The sequence below is a fragment of the Oncorhynchus clarkii genome, chromosome 33 (genome assembly GCF_045791955.1).
Source record: "Oncorhynchus clarkii lewisi isolate Uvic-CL-2024 chromosome 33, UVic_Ocla_1.0, whole genome shotgun sequence".
NCBI classification, from domain to species: Eukaryota; Metazoa; Chordata; class Actinopteri; order Salmoniformes; family Salmonidae; genus Oncorhynchus; species Oncorhynchus clarkii.
In genome coordinates this window covers 20,045,012-20,065,231 of record NC_092179.1, presented here as the reverse complement: position 1 = coordinate 20,065,231, position 20,220 = coordinate 20,045,012, and the positions used below count along the sequence as shown (strand labels likewise).

The 20,220-nt window shown below is 42.9% G+C and overlaps 2 protein-coding genes and 1 non-coding gene across 3 annotated transcripts; 2 read left to right on the top strand and 1 right to left on the bottom strand.

Moving 5' to 3' along the window:
- Positions 1-371: 371 nt before the first annotated feature.
- Positions 372-11,339, top strand: LOC139392771 (origin recognition complex subunit 5-like). Its single transcript, XM_071141016.1, has 14 exons — positions 372-483; positions 705-870; positions 1,797-2,075; positions 2,264-2,338; positions 2,933-3,044; positions 3,505-3,635; positions 4,218-4,266; positions 4,440-4,530; positions 4,721-4,776; positions 5,140-5,252; positions 5,574-5,621; positions 5,712-5,822; positions 8,354-8,466; positions 9,347-11,339. The coding sequence occupies exons 2-14, from the start codon at positions 757-759 to the stop codon at positions 9,390-9,392; spliced, it is 1,338 nt and encodes a 445-aa protein (XP_070997117.1). The 5' UTR covers positions 372-483; positions 705-756; the 3' UTR covers positions 9,393-11,339.
- Positions 10,586-10,659, top strand: trnaa-ugc (transfer RNA alanine (anticodon UGC)). Its single transcript has one exon. It is a non-coding gene; the product is annotated as a tRNA-Ala (tRNA).
- A 257-nt stretch (positions 11,340-11,596) lies between the features above and the next one.
- Positions 11,597-17,100, bottom strand: LOC139392772 (guanylyl cyclase-activating protein 1-like). The gene is made up of 4 exons (XM_071141018.1): positions 16,729-17,100; positions 12,974-13,123; positions 12,787-12,880; positions 11,597-12,678 (listed from the first exon to the last, which is right to left on the bottom strand). The coding sequence occupies exons 1-4, from the start codon at positions 16,924-16,926 to the stop codon at positions 12,551-12,553; spliced, it is 570 nt and encodes a 189-aa protein (XP_070997119.1). The 5' UTR covers positions 16,927-17,100; the 3' UTR covers positions 11,597-12,550.
- Positions 17,101-20,220: the final 3,120 nt, after the last annotated feature.

Here is a 20,220-nt window from a genome sequence, read left to right as displayed (position 1 = left end):
ATGGCATTATTTTCTATTAACTCTTCCAAGTGTTGACTTTTTCCACATCTGCCACCAGTTTGGCGCCAAAACATTTACAACAAAGCAATCAAATAATTGTGTAAAAACATATAAAGGATATTTTATGCTAAAACCCTCATGTTAAACACCAATGGTATTCAGTAAACTGGTGGTTTATTTAAGTGATAATGCCCGAGAAGCCGGTGTTTGAACATTTTTGCAATGAAACGAAATGTCCTCAATTAAATCACTCGCTTTCATTACATCCCAAACTTCGCAAATAGGGGTGATGGCATTTGGTGATAGTGGCATTGCTTTGCTAATAAACAACTACAACTCCCAGAGTCAATTGCTTTAACCTGGCGGTGATTGGCTTGTAAAGAGACAGGAAATTGTGAGGTGAAATTTGGGGACGCGGGAAACTCTTGACAAGTTTACAGGGATGTTGGATATGGGTAATTTCACTGCATGAACTCCAACCAGGTAACATTATTCAGTATGCTTGCAGTAACAAAATATGAACTTTCAACAACTAAACACTACCCTTGAGTTTCCACGAGAGCTACACTGTTGTGGTCAGTTGAGTTAGCTAGCACTGCTGCAGAGGAAGGAAGGCAAAGACAGACAATTTGCACAATGCACCGCTAACGTTAGTTTGCCAAGAGTCACCTTGTTCTGTAACTGTCTCTTTATCTCTATTACAGGCCAAACTACTTTAAGTCACACACTTGTGTGTGTCTAAAAGTAGCCTAAACAATGGCAGCACAACGTCAGCACCTAGGGTATGAGGATGAAAAGTTGCAGCGCGTGATGGAGAGGTTGCCTTGCAGAGATGTCCAGGCGAGCATGCTGCTGGCGTTGATGGGAGAGGTCTGTGTCTGATTTGAAACATTGTAACATCATGTTCCTTACGGTAAACAGTTAAATAAAATAAAAAATAAACAACCACAGAGGGATGCTATGTTAGTTAGCTGGCTATGACTATCCAACACTCCTGTTCCAAGTCAAAGTAAGCTTTAGGTTTTACTCATTTATTGCCCCCGGGGTCGTCAGTTTAACTGCTAAACTGCTTAAATTGTACTGCATGATTGTTAGTTCTATTAGCTATGTTGACTGATGTTACTTAGATAATATGGTGAAACAGATGTAGGCTGTGTGTAGCGGTTATGACATGGTTTGACATTTTCTCCGCCTGGTCTCAGACAGCTGATGTGTTTTGCATTGAAGTCCACAAGCAAAAGGAAAATGTGAGAGGAGGAGTGCATGTAGATGCAAGAAGGAATACAATGTAGCTGCTGTGAAAGTGAACTATGTTTAAGTGTGATCAGGGGTGTATTCATTCGGATGATTCTGTTGAAAAATGTTTCTTGGAAACGGAAGAAACGGGGATAAACATACATGCATTTGTCCAATAGAAACTCTTGTTTGGACTAATGATTACATCCTAGTTCAAAGAGCTAGATGCAATATTGATTGTGTCACTGTCTGTCAATGTGTGCATCTACGTTGTAAACTTTAATTCATAGACTAGATTGTAGCAACCTCATGATGGGTAATGGGAAAATTTTAGTATCACGTAGTAGCCTAAACCTATCGATGTTACATTGAACTGGGTAAATGGAATATGAATGACAAACATCCAAAATGCTGTAATAGAAATAAGACCATGCTCATAAATCGTCCTCCTTCATCTTAAACACCACCCATCGCCGCTATTAAATAATACATTTCAAATGTTTTCTTGCTCAAATATGTGAATCATTGTATTGACACTTTAATACATTTTGTGCCTACAGCCAGAGCAATGCAGCTACCCTTCCATTTTCATTTATGGTCATCGTGCCACAGGAAAAAGCCATGTGATACACACCTTGCTGAAGGAACTGGAGCTTCCCTATGCCACAGTGAGCTGTGTGGAATGTGTCTCTGTAGGACTGCTGTTTGAGCAGGTTCTCCTCTCCCTCTTTGGCTCCGACTCTGCCTCCCTACTGTCCCGCAGTCCCTCCCTGTCAGACTTCGTACGAGTCTACAAACAACTGTGTGTCCAGGTCTCAGCCAAGCAGACACGATACATTGTGAGTAAAAATCATCCTCACCTGTGATATTCCTGGGATAATCCACTTCTTTTAAAAATTGCATCCTCAGTTACATTGCAGGTTCTCTTTCTGATGAAGTATAACGTGAATTGTTATAAAGCATAATTTGTGGTATATTATGTATGATGAAACGGTTACAGTGACCTCTGCTGTGTGTATCTGGGTAGGTGCTGGACCGGGCTGAGCTCCTTAGAGATATGGAAGCCAATCTCCTCCCTGCCTTCTTGCGCCTTCAGGAACTGGTAAGAGTCATGTCACCTGTTGAGCATACTACTTCATTAAGTTGCAGACAGACTGAGTGATGGATGGTGAACTAGTGCAGAACGGTCCCTTTTTGATAGATAACCTTGAATTGAATGTTTCAAAGAGGCACTCGAATATGTGCATTGAAAGGCAGTGATGAGGAAGAATGACAATCATTCTTTGCATATTAATTCTGAACTTCAAAAGTGCAGGTAGATAACCAGAATGTTAGGTTATTGTTTCGTTTTTAAAGCTGAATGCCGCCTGTTTTTATCTTGGTAGAGGTGCTTTTAACAGCTGTGTGAGTGGCATGTAACGAGTGCAGTTACGGTGACAGATGCACCTTTTGAGGTGATAATCAGAAGCAGTATTGTAATGTGAAGTGTTGGGAGAATGCACTTGGACAGCTGTCTTCATAACTGTCCTCCCTCTTTAGTTTACTCAGGTTTGAAGGAGGAAAACACATCCCCTTGCATTGATGTTGTAAAGGTGTTGTTGACTACCAACATAGTTGTATTCTTTGTGAATCCACAATGCAATGCCATGATCTGATTCTGTACCTCTACGTAACTGACACACGGTTTCTCTGGCAGGTCGAGGACAATGTGACGGTGATCCTGCTCAGTGAGATAGTATGGGATAAGTTCCGACCCAACACTGGCTGCTTTGAACCACTGCTGCTCCACTTCCCTGACTACAGTAAAGGTACAGCTGTCAACAGACAAGCATCTATGGCCTTTAGCATTGAATTAGGTACAGATGGATGAGTGGCAGTGGAGGCTGCTGAGGGGAGGACGGCTCATAATAATGGCTGGAACGGTGCAAATGGAATGGCGTCAAACACCTAGAAACCATGTGTTTGATGTATTTGATACCATTCCACCTATTCCGCTCCAGTCATTACCACGAGACTGTTCTCCCCAATTAAAGTCTCACCAACCTCCTCTTTGTACCTGTGGTTTTGCACCAACACATGAGAAGTGACTGACAGAACACAGCAAACAAAGGCATCCGGTCGAGAAAATTAACACTTAGGATTTAATCAATGTTTGAAAGAATGTCTGAGTTCCTGTACATAAAATGACCACAATCATGTATGAGGGAATCTTTGTGTGTGACGTCATTTGAGGCAGGCATTGACTGTGTGTATGTTTTCCCTGTGCAGGGGAGCTGCAGCAGATCCTGTCTGAGGACAGCCACCCATCCTACTCCCCAGAGCTCTACTCAGCCTTCATCAACATTCTACTGGGAGTCTTCTACTCCGTCTGCAGGGACCTCCGAGAGCTCAGACACCTGGTCAGTTACACACTACATAAGTAGTCAGGCACACTCATAGTAACACTGAACTCTCACAAACATGCTCACACATTCAGACCACACTCAGTAAGGACACAGACACACTCAAAGTAACTCTCAACTAGCTGTTAACACGCTCCGTCATAACACGCTCTGACAGCCCAGATAAAGAACTAGGCCTTGCACCTATCTCTAGATGTGTCTTGATGCCCCCTTGTAAGTCTGAAAAAAATGTATGGCTTGCACACTTATCCCAGTCCTTTAAGATGTATTCTGGGGGCTTAAAGAAGTGCCAATAGGTTGGTGCAAGGGGTTCATGTCAGATTAGGCAACAGTTAGCTCTGTTGTACGGACACTCTCTCCATGCTACCCTTTGAGGACTCAGTATGAGTTTGTTTCCAGGCTATCCATCACTATTTTATTTAGTCCACTTGAGTTACTACTTCTAAGGATTGGGGTTTTCTTTGATATGCAGAATTGTAATAATGATCCAACCTTGGCTGACATGTTGTTTACAGCATGTACAGACATCATAGTCTGTACTTGTTGTCATTTCATATTTTTAATTCTCTTTTCAAACAGGCTGCCCTCCATTTCTCTAAATTCGTTGAACCTTTGGAGCAAGGCAAAGGTAATATATTCATATTCAATATATTCTAGAACAGTAATAACTACATCAATATTTCAATAACTTTGCTGTCTTCCCTTAGTCTCTCTATCTGTACTTTAATTTGATGATGGATTCCTTTCATGTCATCCTCTCTCTAGCTTGTCTCTCAGATTATCAATTTTCTCTGCCCTCAGTGAAAGAGAGTGACACTCACAAGCTGTGGAGGAACATCGAGCCTCATCTGAAGAAGGCAATGCAGACGGTGTACCTGCGAGAGGTGTCCAGGTCTGTCTGTGTACATCTGCCTCAGCCAAAGATGATCGAGTCCCATTGATTTAGCTTCCATGACCAACCTCCTTTTCTCACGGACTGACGACAGACAGCCTTAATTCCGTTTGCTGGCCTTTATCACACAACCGCTGGCTCTGTAATAGGGGTGTGTCCCCTGACTTTGTCATGTCTCTCTTCTGCTCAGTGTGCAGTGGGAGCAACAGCTGCAGATGGAGGAGAAGGAGGCAGGAGCCGTGAGAGGTAGGCAAGGAGAAGTGTGGACACACAGATATGCATGCACTGAGAACAAGACCGGTGGAAATAACCTAGTATAATCTAGTGACCAGGACCAGTTCACACACTCCCAGACCCCAGCTATCTCCTCTTTTGTGTTGCTGCTAGTCCCCAGCCTGAGAGGGAGTTCAGGGGAGTGGACCCTCTAAACTACCCCTATGTTTATCCCCGAATGGAAGGCCCACTCCATTCTCACTGGTACTAGATACCTAGACAGTGGAAACAACAGCAGATGTTTCTCTCATCTCCTATCCACAAGCCATCTTCAGATGATGCTGTTGTACATGTTTCCCAGGTAAAGACATTGAGAGCTTCCTCTGCCTTTCTCAGGTCTGTCTGCTCATGCCCATGTGGAGTTGCCTTACTACTCCAAGTTCCTGCTGATAGCTGCATACCTGGCCTCCTACAACCCTGCTCGCACTGACAAACGCTTCTTCCTCAAGGTACCTGTTCTCTCCTCAGCACCTGAACCTCCTTCACCTCACCATCTCAAAAGCTAGACACGTTGGAATAGGAGTCTGTTGTTAAACATCAATGCCACCTGCTATTCACCAACTCTGTTTGCCTGCTACTTTGCCTACTTGTATTTATTTGTTTCTCTTTTGTGTGTGTGTGTGTGTGTGTGGGGGGGGGGGGGGGGTGTAGATCAGCTTTAATATTGTAGATGGATTGCAGTTTCTATCAATGTAATTGTTTGCATAATTTCCCCCCATCCTTGTGTGTTTTAGTTATTGGTGATTAAATGATTCTCACTTGCCCAACAGCACCATGGCAAAATAAAAAAGACCAACTTTTTGAAGAAACATGAAAAGGTGATTATCTTTAGCTAAAGCTGTTGTACTATTCTTTAGGTTTAGTCAATGAGATGTTCTACCTAGTGAATTCACCTCTCTCCCATTCAGACCAGTAATCACCTGCTGGGTCCTAAGCCGTTCCCTCTGGACCGTCTCCTGGCCATCTTCTACAGTGTGGTGGACAGCAGAGTGGCCCCCACCGCCAGTGTTTTCTGTCAGGTCAGCTGAGACACTCAGGCTTTCTGCAGTGTCATCCAAGGGATAATTTAAAAAATATATACAGTGGGGCAAAAAAGTATTTAGTCAGCCACCAATTGTGCAAGTTCTCCAACTTAAAAAGGAGAGAGGCCTGTAATTTTCATCATAGGTACACTTCAACTATGACGGACAAAATGAGAAAAAAAATCCAGAAAATCACATTAAGATTTTTAATGAATTTATTTGCAAATTATGGTGAAAAATAAGTATTTGGTCAATAACAAAAGTTTATCTCAATACTTTGTTATATACCCTTTGTTGGCAATGACAGAGGTCAAACGTTTTCTGTAAGTCTTCACAAGGTTTTCACACACTGTTGCTGGTATTTTGGCCCATTCCTCCATGCAGATCTCCTCTAGAGCAGTGATGTTTTGGGGCTGTTGCTGGGCAACACGGACTTTCAACTCCCTCCAAAGATTTTCTATGGGGTTGAGATCTGGGGGTTGAGATCTGGAGGCTGGCTAGGCCACTTCAGGACCATGAAATGCTTCTTACGAAGCCACTCCTTCGTTGCCCGGGCGGTGTGTTTTGGATCATTGTCATGCTGAAAGACCCAGCCACGTTTCATCTTCAATGCCCTTGCTGATGGAAGGAGGTTTTCACTCAAAATCTCATGATACATGGCTCCATTCATTCTTTCCTTTACATGGATCAGTAGTCCTGGTACCTTTGCAGAAAAACAGCTCCAAAGCAGGATGTTTCCACCCCCATGCTTCACAGTAGATATGGTGTTCTTTGGATGCAACTCTGCGTTCTTTGTCCTCCAAACACGACGAGTTGAGTTTTTACCAAAAAGTTATATTTTGGTTTCATCTGACCATATGACATCCCAATCTTCTTCTGGATCATTCAAATGCTCTCTCGCAAACTTCAGACGGGCCTGGACATGTACTGGCTTAAGCAGGAGGACACGTCTGGCACTGCAGGATTTGAGTCCCTGGCGGCGTAGTGTGTTACTGATGGTAGGCTTTGTTACTTTGGTCCCAGCTCTCTGCAGTTCATTCACTAGGTGTGGTTCTGGGATTTTTGCTCACCGTTCTTGTGATCATTTTGACCCCACCGGGTGAGATCTTGCGTGGAGCCCCAGAGCGAGGGAGATTATCAGTGGTCTTGTATGTCTTCCATTTCATAATAATTGCTCCCACAGTTGATTTCTCCAAACTAAGCTGCTTACCTATTGCAGATTCAGTCTTCCCAGCCTGGTGTAGGTCTACAATTTTGTTTCTGGTGTCCTTTGACAGCTCTTTGGTCTTGGCCATAGTGGAGTTTGGAGTGTGACTGTTTGAGGTTGTGGACAGGTGTCTTTTATACTGATAACAAGTTCAAACAGGTGCCATTAATACAGGTAACGAGTGGAGGACAGAAGAGCCTTTTAAAGAAGAAGTTACAGGTCGGTGAGAGCCAGAAATCCTGCTTATTTGAAGGTGACCAAATACTTATTTTCCACCATAATTTGCAAATAAATTCATTGTAGGATTTTTAATGTGATTTTCTGGATTTTCTTTCTAATTTTGTCTGTCATAGTTGAAGTGTACCTATGATGAAAATTATAGGCCTCTCTCATCTTTTTAAGTGGGAGAACTTGCACAATTGGTGGCTGACTAAATACTTTTTTGCCCCACTGTATTTAACCTTTATTTTGACAGGGAGTCATGCTGAGATCAAGGACTCTTACAAATGAGCCCTGTATCAAACATACACATCAATATACACTATAGACATGAATATTCATGAAAAGTAAAACGCACTCATATATACTGAACAAAAATATAAATGCAACATTCAACGATTTTGCGGAGTTTCAGTTCATATAAGGAAATCAATCAATTGAAATATATTCATTAGGCCCTTATCTATGGATCTCACATGACTAGGAAGGGGAGCTGCCATGGGAGGGCATAGGCCCACCCTCTTGGGAGCCGGGCCCACCCACTGGTGACCCAGGCCTGGCCAATCAGAATGAGTTTTCCCCCAAAAAGGGCTTTATTACATATAGAAATAATCCCCAGTACCCCCCCCCCCCCCCATGATCCTGCAGGTGAAGAAGCCGGATGTGGAGGTCCTGGGCAGGAAAGATTTATGGAACATTTCTAGGATCTTTTATTTCAGCTCATGAAACCAACACTTTACATGTTGAGTCTTTATATTTTTGTTCAGTATAAAACAAACTCATTCTTCAGTGGAAAAGGTCCTCAATAAGCTCTGACTCTGAACTGGGATTATGGAAAATGATGTAGCAATGTTATTTAGTGGAACTCCTGGAATAGTCATGTGATGGTAGTATTAGTGTATGATTGGATGGTTCTTATTCTAATTCACCAGCTGGCCCCTTGGCTAGATTATTTCAACCCCTGAACTGCTCTTGAATTGATGTGTGGTAGGGGCTTAATGTGAAGTGATTTTAAAATGATTTGATCTCCAGTCTGAATTCTCTATTTGTGTAAAGCCAAATGAAATATAGTTGATGACAAGCCCCCCCCCCCCCCCCCCAGATCTCCTCCCTGGTGACCCTTCAGCTGTTGAATCAGGTGGGCCACGATGACCAGCTGGATGCGCCCAAGTACAAATGTGCCGTCTCTCTGGACTTCATCCTCGCCATCTCCAGGTGTGTATGTTACTGTTGTCTTTAGTGCAGGGCTCTCCAACCCTGTTCCTAGGGAAATACCCTCCTGTAGGTGTTCGCTCCAACCCCAGTTGTAACTGACCTCTTTCGGTTCATAAACCAGCTAATTATTAGAACCTGGTGTGCTAGATTGGGGTTGGAGGGAACCTACAGGAGGGTGGCTCTCCAGGAACCGCGTTGTAGTGAACCTACAGGAGGGTAGCTCTCCAGGAACAGGGTTGGAGGGAACCTACAGGAGGGTAGCTCTCCAGGAACAGGGTTGGAGGGAACCTACAGGAGGGTAGCTCTCGAGGAACAGGGTTGGAGGGAACCTACAGGAGGGTAGCTCTCCAGGAACAGGGTTGGAGGGAACCTACAAGAGGGTAGCTCTCCAGGAACAGGGTTGGAGGGAACCTACAGGAGGGTAGCTCTCCAGGAACAGGGTTGGAGGGAACCTACAGGAGGGTGGCTCTCCAGGAACAGGGTTGGAGGGAACCTACAGGAGGGTGGCTCTCCAGGAACAGGGTTGGAGGGAACCTACAGGAGGGTGGCTCTCCAGGAACAGGGTTGGAGGGAACCTACAGGAGGGTGGCTCTCCAGGAACAGGGTTGGAGGGAACCTACAGGAGGGTGGCTCTCCAGGAACAGGGTTGGAGGGAATCTACAGGAGGGTAGCTCTCCAGGAACATGGTTGGAGGGAACCTACAGGAGGGTGGCTCTCCAGGAACAGGGTTGGAGGGAACCTACAGGAGGGTAGCTCTCCAGGAACAGGGTTGGAGAGCCCTGCTTTAGTGTATTCACCACAAATCTGTTTTACTGCTAGACATTTCTATTTTTAGAATATCAGATATCAGACTTTTGTGACCGCTGCTCTTAATTTCCAGGACTGTGAGCTTTGACATGGTAAAGTACCTGTATGACTTCCTCTAGCCGTGGTGGTTTAAGGGAGAGGAATTCATCTGGACTCTGATGGAATGGAATGTACTGGTGGACATTGGACAAACATGAGCAGAAAGGTGGGAGATGCCTTGGTTGTCTGGACTCCTCACTGTGTGTGCACTGTGCAGGACCAGAGGACTATGGAATCATTAGGCCTATGCTTTACTGCCCCCTGATGACTGACTGGAACCACTGTCAGACGCCAGCATCTGCAGCATTGTGAATGTTCTGCGTTGTGAATGTGCCTATTGATTCCCTAGCTACACCTGTTTGATTGTGGTAAACAAACAATGGAGAACATTCATATTTTACTGGATTCACAGGAGCCCTTTGGATACCTTGGGGTTGTGGTGGACTTCAATATTATTTTTCAATTAAAAGTCCCAAAATAAAATGTCCCTGTTAACAAAGGTTTCATAATTGTGACCGGATTCTGTTCTCTCCATGGTCTGACAACTACAGCTACGCACAATAAGAACCTGGTAGAATGAAGGACTCATCGAAGACTTCTTTTAAGGTACAAAATGTAGGGTATGTAATATTTCTACATTTCCTTCTTTCTGACTCTAGATCTTGCGTTCCCATGAAGTCAAATTGTCCCATTAATTGCTCGGTTGGCGTAAATGGCTGTGCTGATAGTATGAAATAAGGTTGGCACAATAATCGTGTAAATAACAATTATGGATAATAACCGTGAACACAAAAGAAACATCTTGAAACGTTTATTTTAGGGGGGTCCACTTATCTACTATACTTATCTACTTATCTACTATATCTACTATTTAGTAGATATAGACAAGTTTACCCAATAGCAGTTTTTCATTTTTACATGAGGGTAATGTTAGTCATGGTTTTACGAGCAGAACGGCATGGTCGAGAGGAGAAACTTCCTTTCCAAATGTTCTAAGTGGTCAAACCCATTCATTTTTGAAACGTGGTTGTATTCATTAGGTATGGCTATTTTCAAAGATTCAGTATAATACATTAAAAGCGCAAAACATTTTTTTAACAAAGATGACTGACAATATCCATGGCCGTTTTCATGACAATTAATTGTTACCCAAAATTCCATAGTGGTCAAAGCCCCATGTACTACATAGTCTCTCTCAGATTCCCTTTAAGCTATATGTGGGAGGGATCTGAGCTGAGGCACTAGATAGTAGCAGTACACTAGTATCTCATTGGTCCCGTGTAGCTCAGTTGGTAGAGCATGGCACTTGCAACGCCAGGGTTGTGGGTTCAATTCCCGCGGGGGACAACTATGAAAATGTATGGACTCACTAATGTAAGAAGCTCTGGATAAGAGCGTCTGCTAAATGACTAAAATGTAAAATGATCAGCTCTCCATGATGGTTGACATCCTTCCTGATAACAGTGCATTGATTTAGTATATGTGGTTAGTGGTGTGTTATAGGCTGCAGTTGTAGATTATTAATGCTTTCTGGGTTGACAGTTGCCATATTCCTGGGTATTTGTTTATTTGTCACTAGCCATTCCTGCCCCAGTGAATCCCATAACTGATGACAATTATCCAGATTTAAACACTCATCCTGTGAGCAGTGGATCAACCAGTTCAGCACAATGCAGTCTGTCCTGTCTGTCTGCAGAGGTAAAGCCAGTACAGTCAGATCCACAAGGGGAGTTTAGGTGGTTTTAGGTCCTCACCCTGACTGACTGTGACCTCTACTCCTTTTTATTTGGTTTGGGTGTTTTCTATGTATCAGCCGGCATATTTATTGATATTTTACATCATGTTCATGTCGTTTTTAAACATGCTGCTGACTGTCAGACTGCCCTGGTCAGTGTCCCTCCTTCCAGATTAGTTCAGATCCATGTAAGTGCTGCGTAACCTTTTTGTAGTGCTTTATGGATGTGTGTTACCATGGAAATGGGTCATGGTTGTCATGGCAACCGTACTGGCACAGTCTGCCTTGTGACTCACCTCCCTGTCTCCTTAATTATGCCACAGTGTCTGTTAGGCATTTTGATTTCTAAAACAATAGTGAGCAATTAAAGCTGTGGAGTGTGATGAAAATACAACAGATTTCAATCTTTATTTGACTATTATAAACTAGAGCAATTTTTGGGTAAAACAAGGTTAGTGGGCTATGGATCTATATAAAGGTAATTCTAATGCCATCTAGGCGAGCGCATTGGTCATTCATGTATGTCTCACACACTCACAGAAACACAAACAAATGTGCACAATTTATTTTTTACACTTTACTGTCTGGTAGGGAAAACATTAGAATGTAGTTGTGTTAAGATATTCCTTCAAATGAATGTCCTGAAAATGCTGACTTTAATTTCCTAACAACTGGGGCCAGTGCAATGTAAAAACATGCTGGTCTTATTTATTTTTTTACAAAGTGCATTTTGTGACAAGTATCTAAGTTATTTAGGTCCCTAACTTGTGGAAGAACCTGTTTACTGAGGAACTGGAACGTTTAGTCATGGCACAGAATGAACTTGGGTTCTAGTCATATTTGAGCTGACAACTGACTGTACTGGGAGGAAAGTGGGTGAATTATAACTTCCTCCAATAGAACCCGGACGCACAGTCATAGAGAGGAACCACTCAACTGAATAACGGAGTTTGGTCCAAAAGATCATTTGAGACGTCATTATCGATGTGGTTTGGAAATGATCATTTCCCTACAGGAATCTGCCTCTGAGGTGGGTGAGGGATTTAAAAATATATATTTATTTTTTGTCAGGAATGCATGGGTTATAATGGGTAATCACCACCTTGGGTAGTCACCACTCCACTCCCTCCACCCTCTTTATCCTCCACCCTCCTTATGTTTTATGACCTAGTTGGGTCTCCGGTTCAGCTGACGGTGTGAGAAATCTCTCATCATGTAGACCTCTCTCAGATTTAGATCATGCACAAGGGCACTAACCAGCCAGCGATGGTTGACTGAGTTATTTGTATGCAGGCAAAGGGAATTTTTCATCGTCATTCAACCTCGTGAATTCCGACAACAAAGAATGCATTCAAAGCATGGCCCTTCAGCATTGCTAAGATAAAGATTGTCTTTATACAAATCTGGGCTAGATCTTTTGAGGGCTCATGGCTCAGTTCCTATGTGGCCCTTCGGCAGTCTATTACAATGGAGAGTGGAGATGGAGGCGTCTGAGGGCAGACTCTAAACACTGTGCCTCCGATTGTGGATCATGGCGACTATGTGGGTGAGATCCAAGGTCTTCATCATTACTTCCATGAAGTCTTCGTCAGTGTGAGCCCCTGCCACAAACTCCTCCAAAGACAGCTCCCCTGATGGGTAGAAGGTAGAAGACAAGGTTAAGAGATTGTTAGCCTGAAATGGAAAGGGACATAACTCACAACCCTACAAGTCTGACAAAAAAAGAAGTGGACACTCGCCATCTCCGTTGACATCTATCTTGTCAAACACCCGGTTGGTGAACTCCTCTGCATCAACTTCCTGGTTTTCGTTCCCATTGATTGCACGGATAGCCTAAAGAAGAGAAAAGGAGCGAGTTAGCCTGCATGCCTTTGTGTGATACAGATTCCATTGCACAGCACTGCCTATCTGGACTGGTCTCTATACCTTTATGATGTTTAGCAGCTCACTTCGATCAATGCACCCGTTGCCGTCCACATCATACAGCTTAAAGTACCAGCGGAGCTTATGTTCCATTTTACCCCGCATCACCAGGCTCAGAGCAGCCACATACTCCAAGAAGTCTATGTAGCCATCCTGTAAAAAGGAAAGTGTGTTAGTTGGAACGTCTCTTTTTACCATCTCAGTCATCTCCTCAAGATGTAGGTGATCATGTTCTGCTTAGATGATGCAGGGATGATAACCATGTATAATCGCTGGGGGATTATCTGCACACTGATCTGTGCCAAGGCCGTGGCAAGACATACAGATATAGGATCTTAATTTGATCACCATGTTGCAGGTTAACTTTCCTGCAATGTAAGACATTTTAAAACCTGTAGTGTATTTGAGGTTTAAACATTTCTGACTTGATTTTCTCTTTTGTAAAAAATGTATCAACCCCTTCAAAAAATGTCCATTAATTATAATCCACATAATAATTCACTTTTTCTGTTGCTATAGGATTATTTTCCTGCTGTAGAAAACTGGCTCACATTAAGATCCTACAAAATTACTTGGCAGCATTAGTGCCCTCTGGGTCAACCCAAATTAGTCGCACTTCGCTCAGCTTTACACTGACACCATCACTTCACTGTGCCTGCGTTTACACAGGCAGCCCAATTCTGATCCTTTTTTCACTAATTGGTCTCTGACCAATCAGATCAGTTCTGAAAAAGAGCTGATGTGATTGGTCTCCGACCAAATCAAAAAAAAAAAAATGGTCACATACACATGGTTAGCAGATGTTAATGCGAGTGTAGTGAAATGCTTGTGCTTCTAGCTCCGACCATGCAGTAATATCTAACAAGTAATCTAACCTAACAATTTCACAACAACTACGTTATACACACAAGTGTAAAGGAATGATTAAGAATATGTACAGATAAATATATGGATGAGCGATGACCGAACTGCATAGGTAAGATGAAGTAGATGGTATAGAGTACAGTATATACATATGAGATGAGTAATGTAGGTATGTAAACATTATATATTATATAAAGTGGCATTGTTTAAAGTGACTAGTGATACATTTTTTACATCCCATTTTGAATTATTAAAGTGGCTAGAGATTTGAGTCAGTATATTGGCAGCAGCCACTCAATGTTAGTGATGGCTGTTTAACAGTCTGATGGCCTTGAGATAGAAGCTGTTTTTCAGTCTCTCGGTCCCTGCTTTGATGCACCTGTACTGACCTCGCCTTCTGGATGATAGCGGGGTGAACAGGCAGTGGCTCGGGTGGTTGTAGTCCTTGATGATCTTTTTGGCCTTCCTGTGACATCGGGTGGTGTAAGTGTCCTGGAGGGCAGGTAGTTTGCCCCCGGTGATGTGTGTGCAGACCTCACTATCCTCTGGAGAGCCTTACGGATGTGGGCGGAGCAGTTGCCATTCCAGGCGGTGATACAGCCCGACAGGATGCTCTCGATTGTAAAAGTTTGAGTGTTTTCTTCACGCTGTCTGTGTGGGTGGACCATTTCAGTTTGTCCGTGATGTGTACGCCAAGGAACTTAAAACTTACTACCCTCTCCACTACTGTTCCATCGATGTGGATAGGGGGGTGTTCCCTCTGCTTTTTCCTGAAGTCCACGATCATCTCCTTTGTTTTGTTGACGTTGAGTGTGAGGTTATTTTCCTGACACCACACTCCTAGGACCCTCGTCTCGTTGTTGTTGGTAATCAGGCCTATCACTGTAGTGTCGTCTGCAAACTTTATGATTGAGTTGGTGTGCATGGTTACGCAGTCATGGGGGAACAGGAAGTACAGGAGAGGGCTGAGAACGCACCCTTGTGGGGCCCCAGTGTTGAGGATCAGCGGGGTGGAGATGTTTCTTACCCTCACCACCTGGGGGCGTCCCGTTAAAGTCCAGGACCTAGTTGTACAGGGCGGGGTCGAGGCCCAGGGTCTTGAGCTTAATGACGAGTTTGGAGGGTACTATGGTGTTAAATGCTGAGCTGTGAATTCGATGAACAGCATTCTCACATAGGTATTCGTGTTGTCCAGATGGGTATGGGCAGTGTGATTGCGATTGCGTCGTCTGTGGACCTATTGTGGTGGTAAGCAAATTGGAGTGGGTCTAGGGTGTCAGGTAGGGTGGAGGTGATATGATCCTTGACTAGTCTCTCGAAGCACTTCATGATGACGGAAATGAGTGCTACGGGGTGATGGTCATTTAGCTCAGTTACCTTCGCTTTCTTGGGAACAGAAACAATGGTGGCCCTCTTGAAGCATGTGGGAACAGCAGACTGATAAGGATTGATTGAATATGTCCGTAAACACACCAGCCAGCTGGTCTGCGCATGCTCTGAGGACGCGGCTAGGGATGCCGTCTGGGCCGGCAGCTTTGCGAGAGTTAACACGTTTAAATGTTTTACTCACGTTGGCTGCGGTGAAGGAGAGCCCGCAGGTTTTGGTACCGGGCCGTGTCAGTGGCACTGTATTGTCCTCAAAGCGAGCAAAGAAGCTGTTTAGTTTGTCTGGGAGCAAGACATCGTGGTCCGCCTGACGGGGCTGGTTTTCTTTTTGTAGTCTGTGATTGACTGTAGACCCTGCCACATACCTCTCGTGTCTGAGCCGTTGAATTGCGACTCTACAATCAGATCAGCTCTGAAAAAGAGCTGATGTGATTGGTCAAAAAAATACCAGTTAGTGGAAAAAAGATCAGAATTGGTTAAACCCAGCTGACGTGCACAATCTAAGATTGTCATACTGCACTTCTTAATCAGCATCCAGGATTCTAACAACCCGTTCTGTAACATAATTGCCAGCCTTGTTCACTGCACTGTCCTGAAGATCTGAAAATAGTAGTTAGTCACTTAGTTCTGTCCCCAGGGAATAGTACCATGGTTTCCAACCTCCCCAGCTACACCCATAAAACTACTAGCTACTGACAAAAATGGGAAACTCAAAACACATAAAGGTCTAATCTGGCACACAGCTCTTGAGATCTGGACATTCCTTAGGGTTCAATGTGATAAAATGGAGATTCAAGTCATTTCTTTGAAGTGAACATTCAATATTCTGATCAGTGTAACCAACTGTTCACATGCATCATGTTCTGTCATTAAACTTTCACATAAGCTATCACTAATTCAAATCAGCTGTCTCTGATGCTGAAATAATTTAAAAGAGAAAAATAGTAGATAAACTCAGACCGCACTCCTACCGCAGAGATATTGACAACTTGTCTCTCAAAATAATCCTCGTACTAAATCGCATGAATCCAATCCCAGCCTATTATAATATTATAATCAAAGGTGACAGGGTTACTAAATATAGTTGTGTAAATTGAGCCTTAGTTCTTGTGAGATGATTAGCTTCTTCAAACTCATCTGGAAGATTAGTCTAAACAAAACCCTTGGATTCAAGAGATTCCCTATGTTTAACTGTGGATTTTTGCTGGTTTAAGATGCACACTTTTTAAAATGTACTTTAGCTTTTGGAAAATGGAGAACTAGGGGTCTTATTTGAGTAGAGGCATTATGTCATTACTATATATTTAGGTGCACTTGTAATTAGTGCATAGATTTTACAATGCAGCCAATCATATCCTTATACATACCTCTGTTGGTAAGGTGTCCCCTTCACCATTTTGAGTGTGCCTGAGGCGTTCCTACTTTGACATATAAATGTAAAGCCCATTTTAGCCTATAGCATCCCCTTTGCAAGCAGCCTCGGTTCAATGAATGCCACATCGTCTTACCTTGTTCATATCGAACGTGCGGAACATCTGCTCGATGTAGGCGTTGGCTTCAGCATCCAGTCCCCGGAGCCCAAAGAACTGCTTGAACTCATGCAGGGTAAGCTGACCCGAAGGACACTCGGTCATGAACTTCTTATACCAGAGGTGCTTCTCCACAGCCTGGAGATCTTCCACGGTGGATCCTGTAGCGTTACCCATGTCTGTACAGTCGCTGACTTTTGTGATGGCTGGAGCCTATAGAAGTGTCGAAAGACGGGGTTAGCGGTCGCCTTAAGAGCCCTATTGGTCTACTGTGAAGCGGAGGGTATCGCTCTTCACAGTCACACAACGATGGGACCTGGGGAGGAGGTGGGCACCGGCCAGGGCTTTTGAATCAGGTCGGACTGGCCACACCCTATTGTGTTTTCCCTGTCTCTAGTTGGCTGTAACCCAGGAGCAGCAGCTGATAAAGGGCTTAAGGCCCCATTGGAGGAAAGGAGGACTGTACACTGTCCACCAACCATGGGGACAGGGATGCTGACTTACACCTTGGTATTCTCTTTCTCAAACTGATAAGTACCATTTAAAGGCCCAGTGCAGTCAAAACGTGATATATACATATATATTTCCACACTGAAGTTGGAATAACACTGTGAAAATGATAATGCCTTTTTAGTGTAAGAGCTGTTTGAAAAGGCTGCCTGAAATTTCAGCCTGTTTTGGCGGGATGGAGTTTTGGCCTGCCTGGTGACATCACCAAGCTGTAAATGATTTAATAGACCAATAAGAAAAAGTTCCAAATCTTATTTTCAGTTTTCCCCTCCCCACTCAGGCCACTCCCAGACAGTCCTAACAAAATTCTTGCTTGAGAAATTGCTCTTAAAAAAACGATTTTTGTTTATTTTTGACAATTTTAATTGAAAACAGTCACAGTAAGGTACTTAATTGTTACTTAGAAATGATTTGATATTGAGATACAAATTGCGGATTGGACCTTTCATTTTTTTGGGGATGTCTGTACTAAACTACTTATATTTTGAATGCTAAGGCAGGACAGCAATATGGTCCAATTTACGTACCTACCATAAAGCGTTGTCATCCCTGCTGCCTCTGATCAGGCAGACTCACTAAGCAAATACTGTTTCTAAATGATGTCTGAGTGTTGGCATGTGCCATCCGGTTTTCTTAACCAATGGAATTTGATGTATAGCCTTTACTTTCACTCAAGTATGACACGTTAGTACTTTTTCCACCACTGTAAATGCACTGCAGCATCATTAGTCATACATGAACATATGCATTGCTTCTCTGGATCAGCAATTGTAAAGTAAATGCTACTGCTTCTGGAAACTGTTTTCATTGAAGACTGAGCTCTTCTTAGGGCTGCAATCCCGTTACCGGGATCGATATGACAACAGCCAGTGAAAGTGCCGAGCGCCAAATTCAAACAACAGAAATCTCATAATTAAAATTCATCAAAAGTAATCTTGTTGTTAATCCCACCAAAGTGTCCGATTTGAAATAGGCTTTACAGCGAAAGCACCACAAACGATTATGTTAGGTCACCACCAAGTCACCGAGAAATTCAGCCATTTTTCCAGCCAAAGAGAGGAGTCACAAAAAGCACAAATAGAGATAAAATTAATCACTAACCTTTTGATGATCTTCATCAGATGACACGCATAGGACTTTATGTTACACAATACATATGTTTTGTTCGATAAAGTGCATATTTATATAAAAAAAATCTCAGTATACATTGGCACGTTACTTACGTTCACTAGTTCCAAAAACATCCGGTGATATTGCAGAGAGCCACATCATTTTACAGAAATACTCATTATAAATGTCGATGAAAATACAATTGTTAGACATGGAAATATAGATACACTTCTCCTTAATGCCACCGCGGTGTCAGTGTTCTAAAATACTTTGCGGAAAAAGCAAACCATGCAATAATCTGAGTATAGCTTTCAGACAAAGCAGCCAAAAAGATATCCGCCATATTGGGTGGTCATCATTATTCATAAATAGCATTATAAATATTCCCTTACCTTTGATCTTCATCAGAATGCACTCCCAGGAATCCCAGTTCCACATTAAATGTTTGATTTAGTTCTATAATGTCCATTTATTTCCAAAGAGCTACTTTTGTTAGCATGTTTGGTAAACAAATCCAAAGTCATGAAGCGCGTTCCCTAGTTGCAGACAAAATGTCAAAAAGTTACGTTCCTGTCTGTAGAAACATGTCAAACAATGTATGGAATCAATCTTTAGGATGTTTTTAACATAAAACGTTAATAATGTTCAAACCGGAGAATTCCATTGTCTTCAGAAGTGCGATGGAACAGAACTCCCTCTCATGTGAACGTACATGGTCAGAGCATGGTCAGCTCATGGCAGACCTGACTCATTCCTCTCTCATTCAGTCCCCCTTCACAGTAGAATCCTCAAAAAGTTTCTAAAGACGGTTGACATCTAGTGGAAGCCTTAGGAAGTGCAACAACCAATATCCCACTGTATTCAATAGGGGCTGGGTTATAAATCGACCAGCCTCAGATTTCCCACTTCCTGTTAGGATTTCTTCTCAGGTTTTTGCCTGCCATATGAGTTCTGTTTATACTCACAGACATCATTCAAACATTTTTAGAATCTTCAGAGTGTTTTCTATCCAATACTACTAATAATATGCATATATTAGCAAGTGGGACTGAGGAGCAGGCCGTTTACTCTGGGCACCTTTCATCCAAGCTACTCAGTACTGCCCCTGCAGCCATAAGAAGATTTATTAAAACAGCAACGACAGACTGTAGCTCTTACGGGGACAAAGTTCTCTAACAATCTGGAATCATTTCATGTTATCTCACCTATTTGCAAGCCTACATCAATCATGATCATGTGTCTGTGTGGCATTTGACTGGAAAGGGAAGAAAATAGTGAAGAATGTCACAGTTTTCTGTTTTAAGTTTGGTTTATTGAGATTCCTTCACATTCATAGACCAAGTAGGACCAGGTCATTAATCAGTTCATTGTGACCACAAGACAATGCTTTCTGCAAGCATAAACTATCTGTATTACAGTGCCAGACTTTGATTCTCCATAAAGTGCAACAGTAACATTGACGCCAGACAAGCAGTGGATTTAGCATAATGCACAATAAAGTACTTCAACTGTGGTGCTTAGGCCCACATAGAACATTGTGGCACATCCTACAGTCAGAAGTGTCTTACTTAGACTACAGTACAGAGTACTGGCAGTACATCCAACAAGCCTCGTAACCACGCCAGCCCAGGACTTCCACATCCGGCTTCTTCAACTGTGAGATCGTCTGAGACCGGACAGCTGAGGAGTATTTCTGTCTGTAATAAAGCCTTTTTGTGAGGAAAAACTCATTCTGATTGGCTGGGCCTGGCTCCGCCCCTGCCCACTCATTTGAAATCCATAGATTTAAATCCATCTAATTTATTTAAATTGCCTGATTTCCTTATATGAACTCATTAAAATTGTTACATT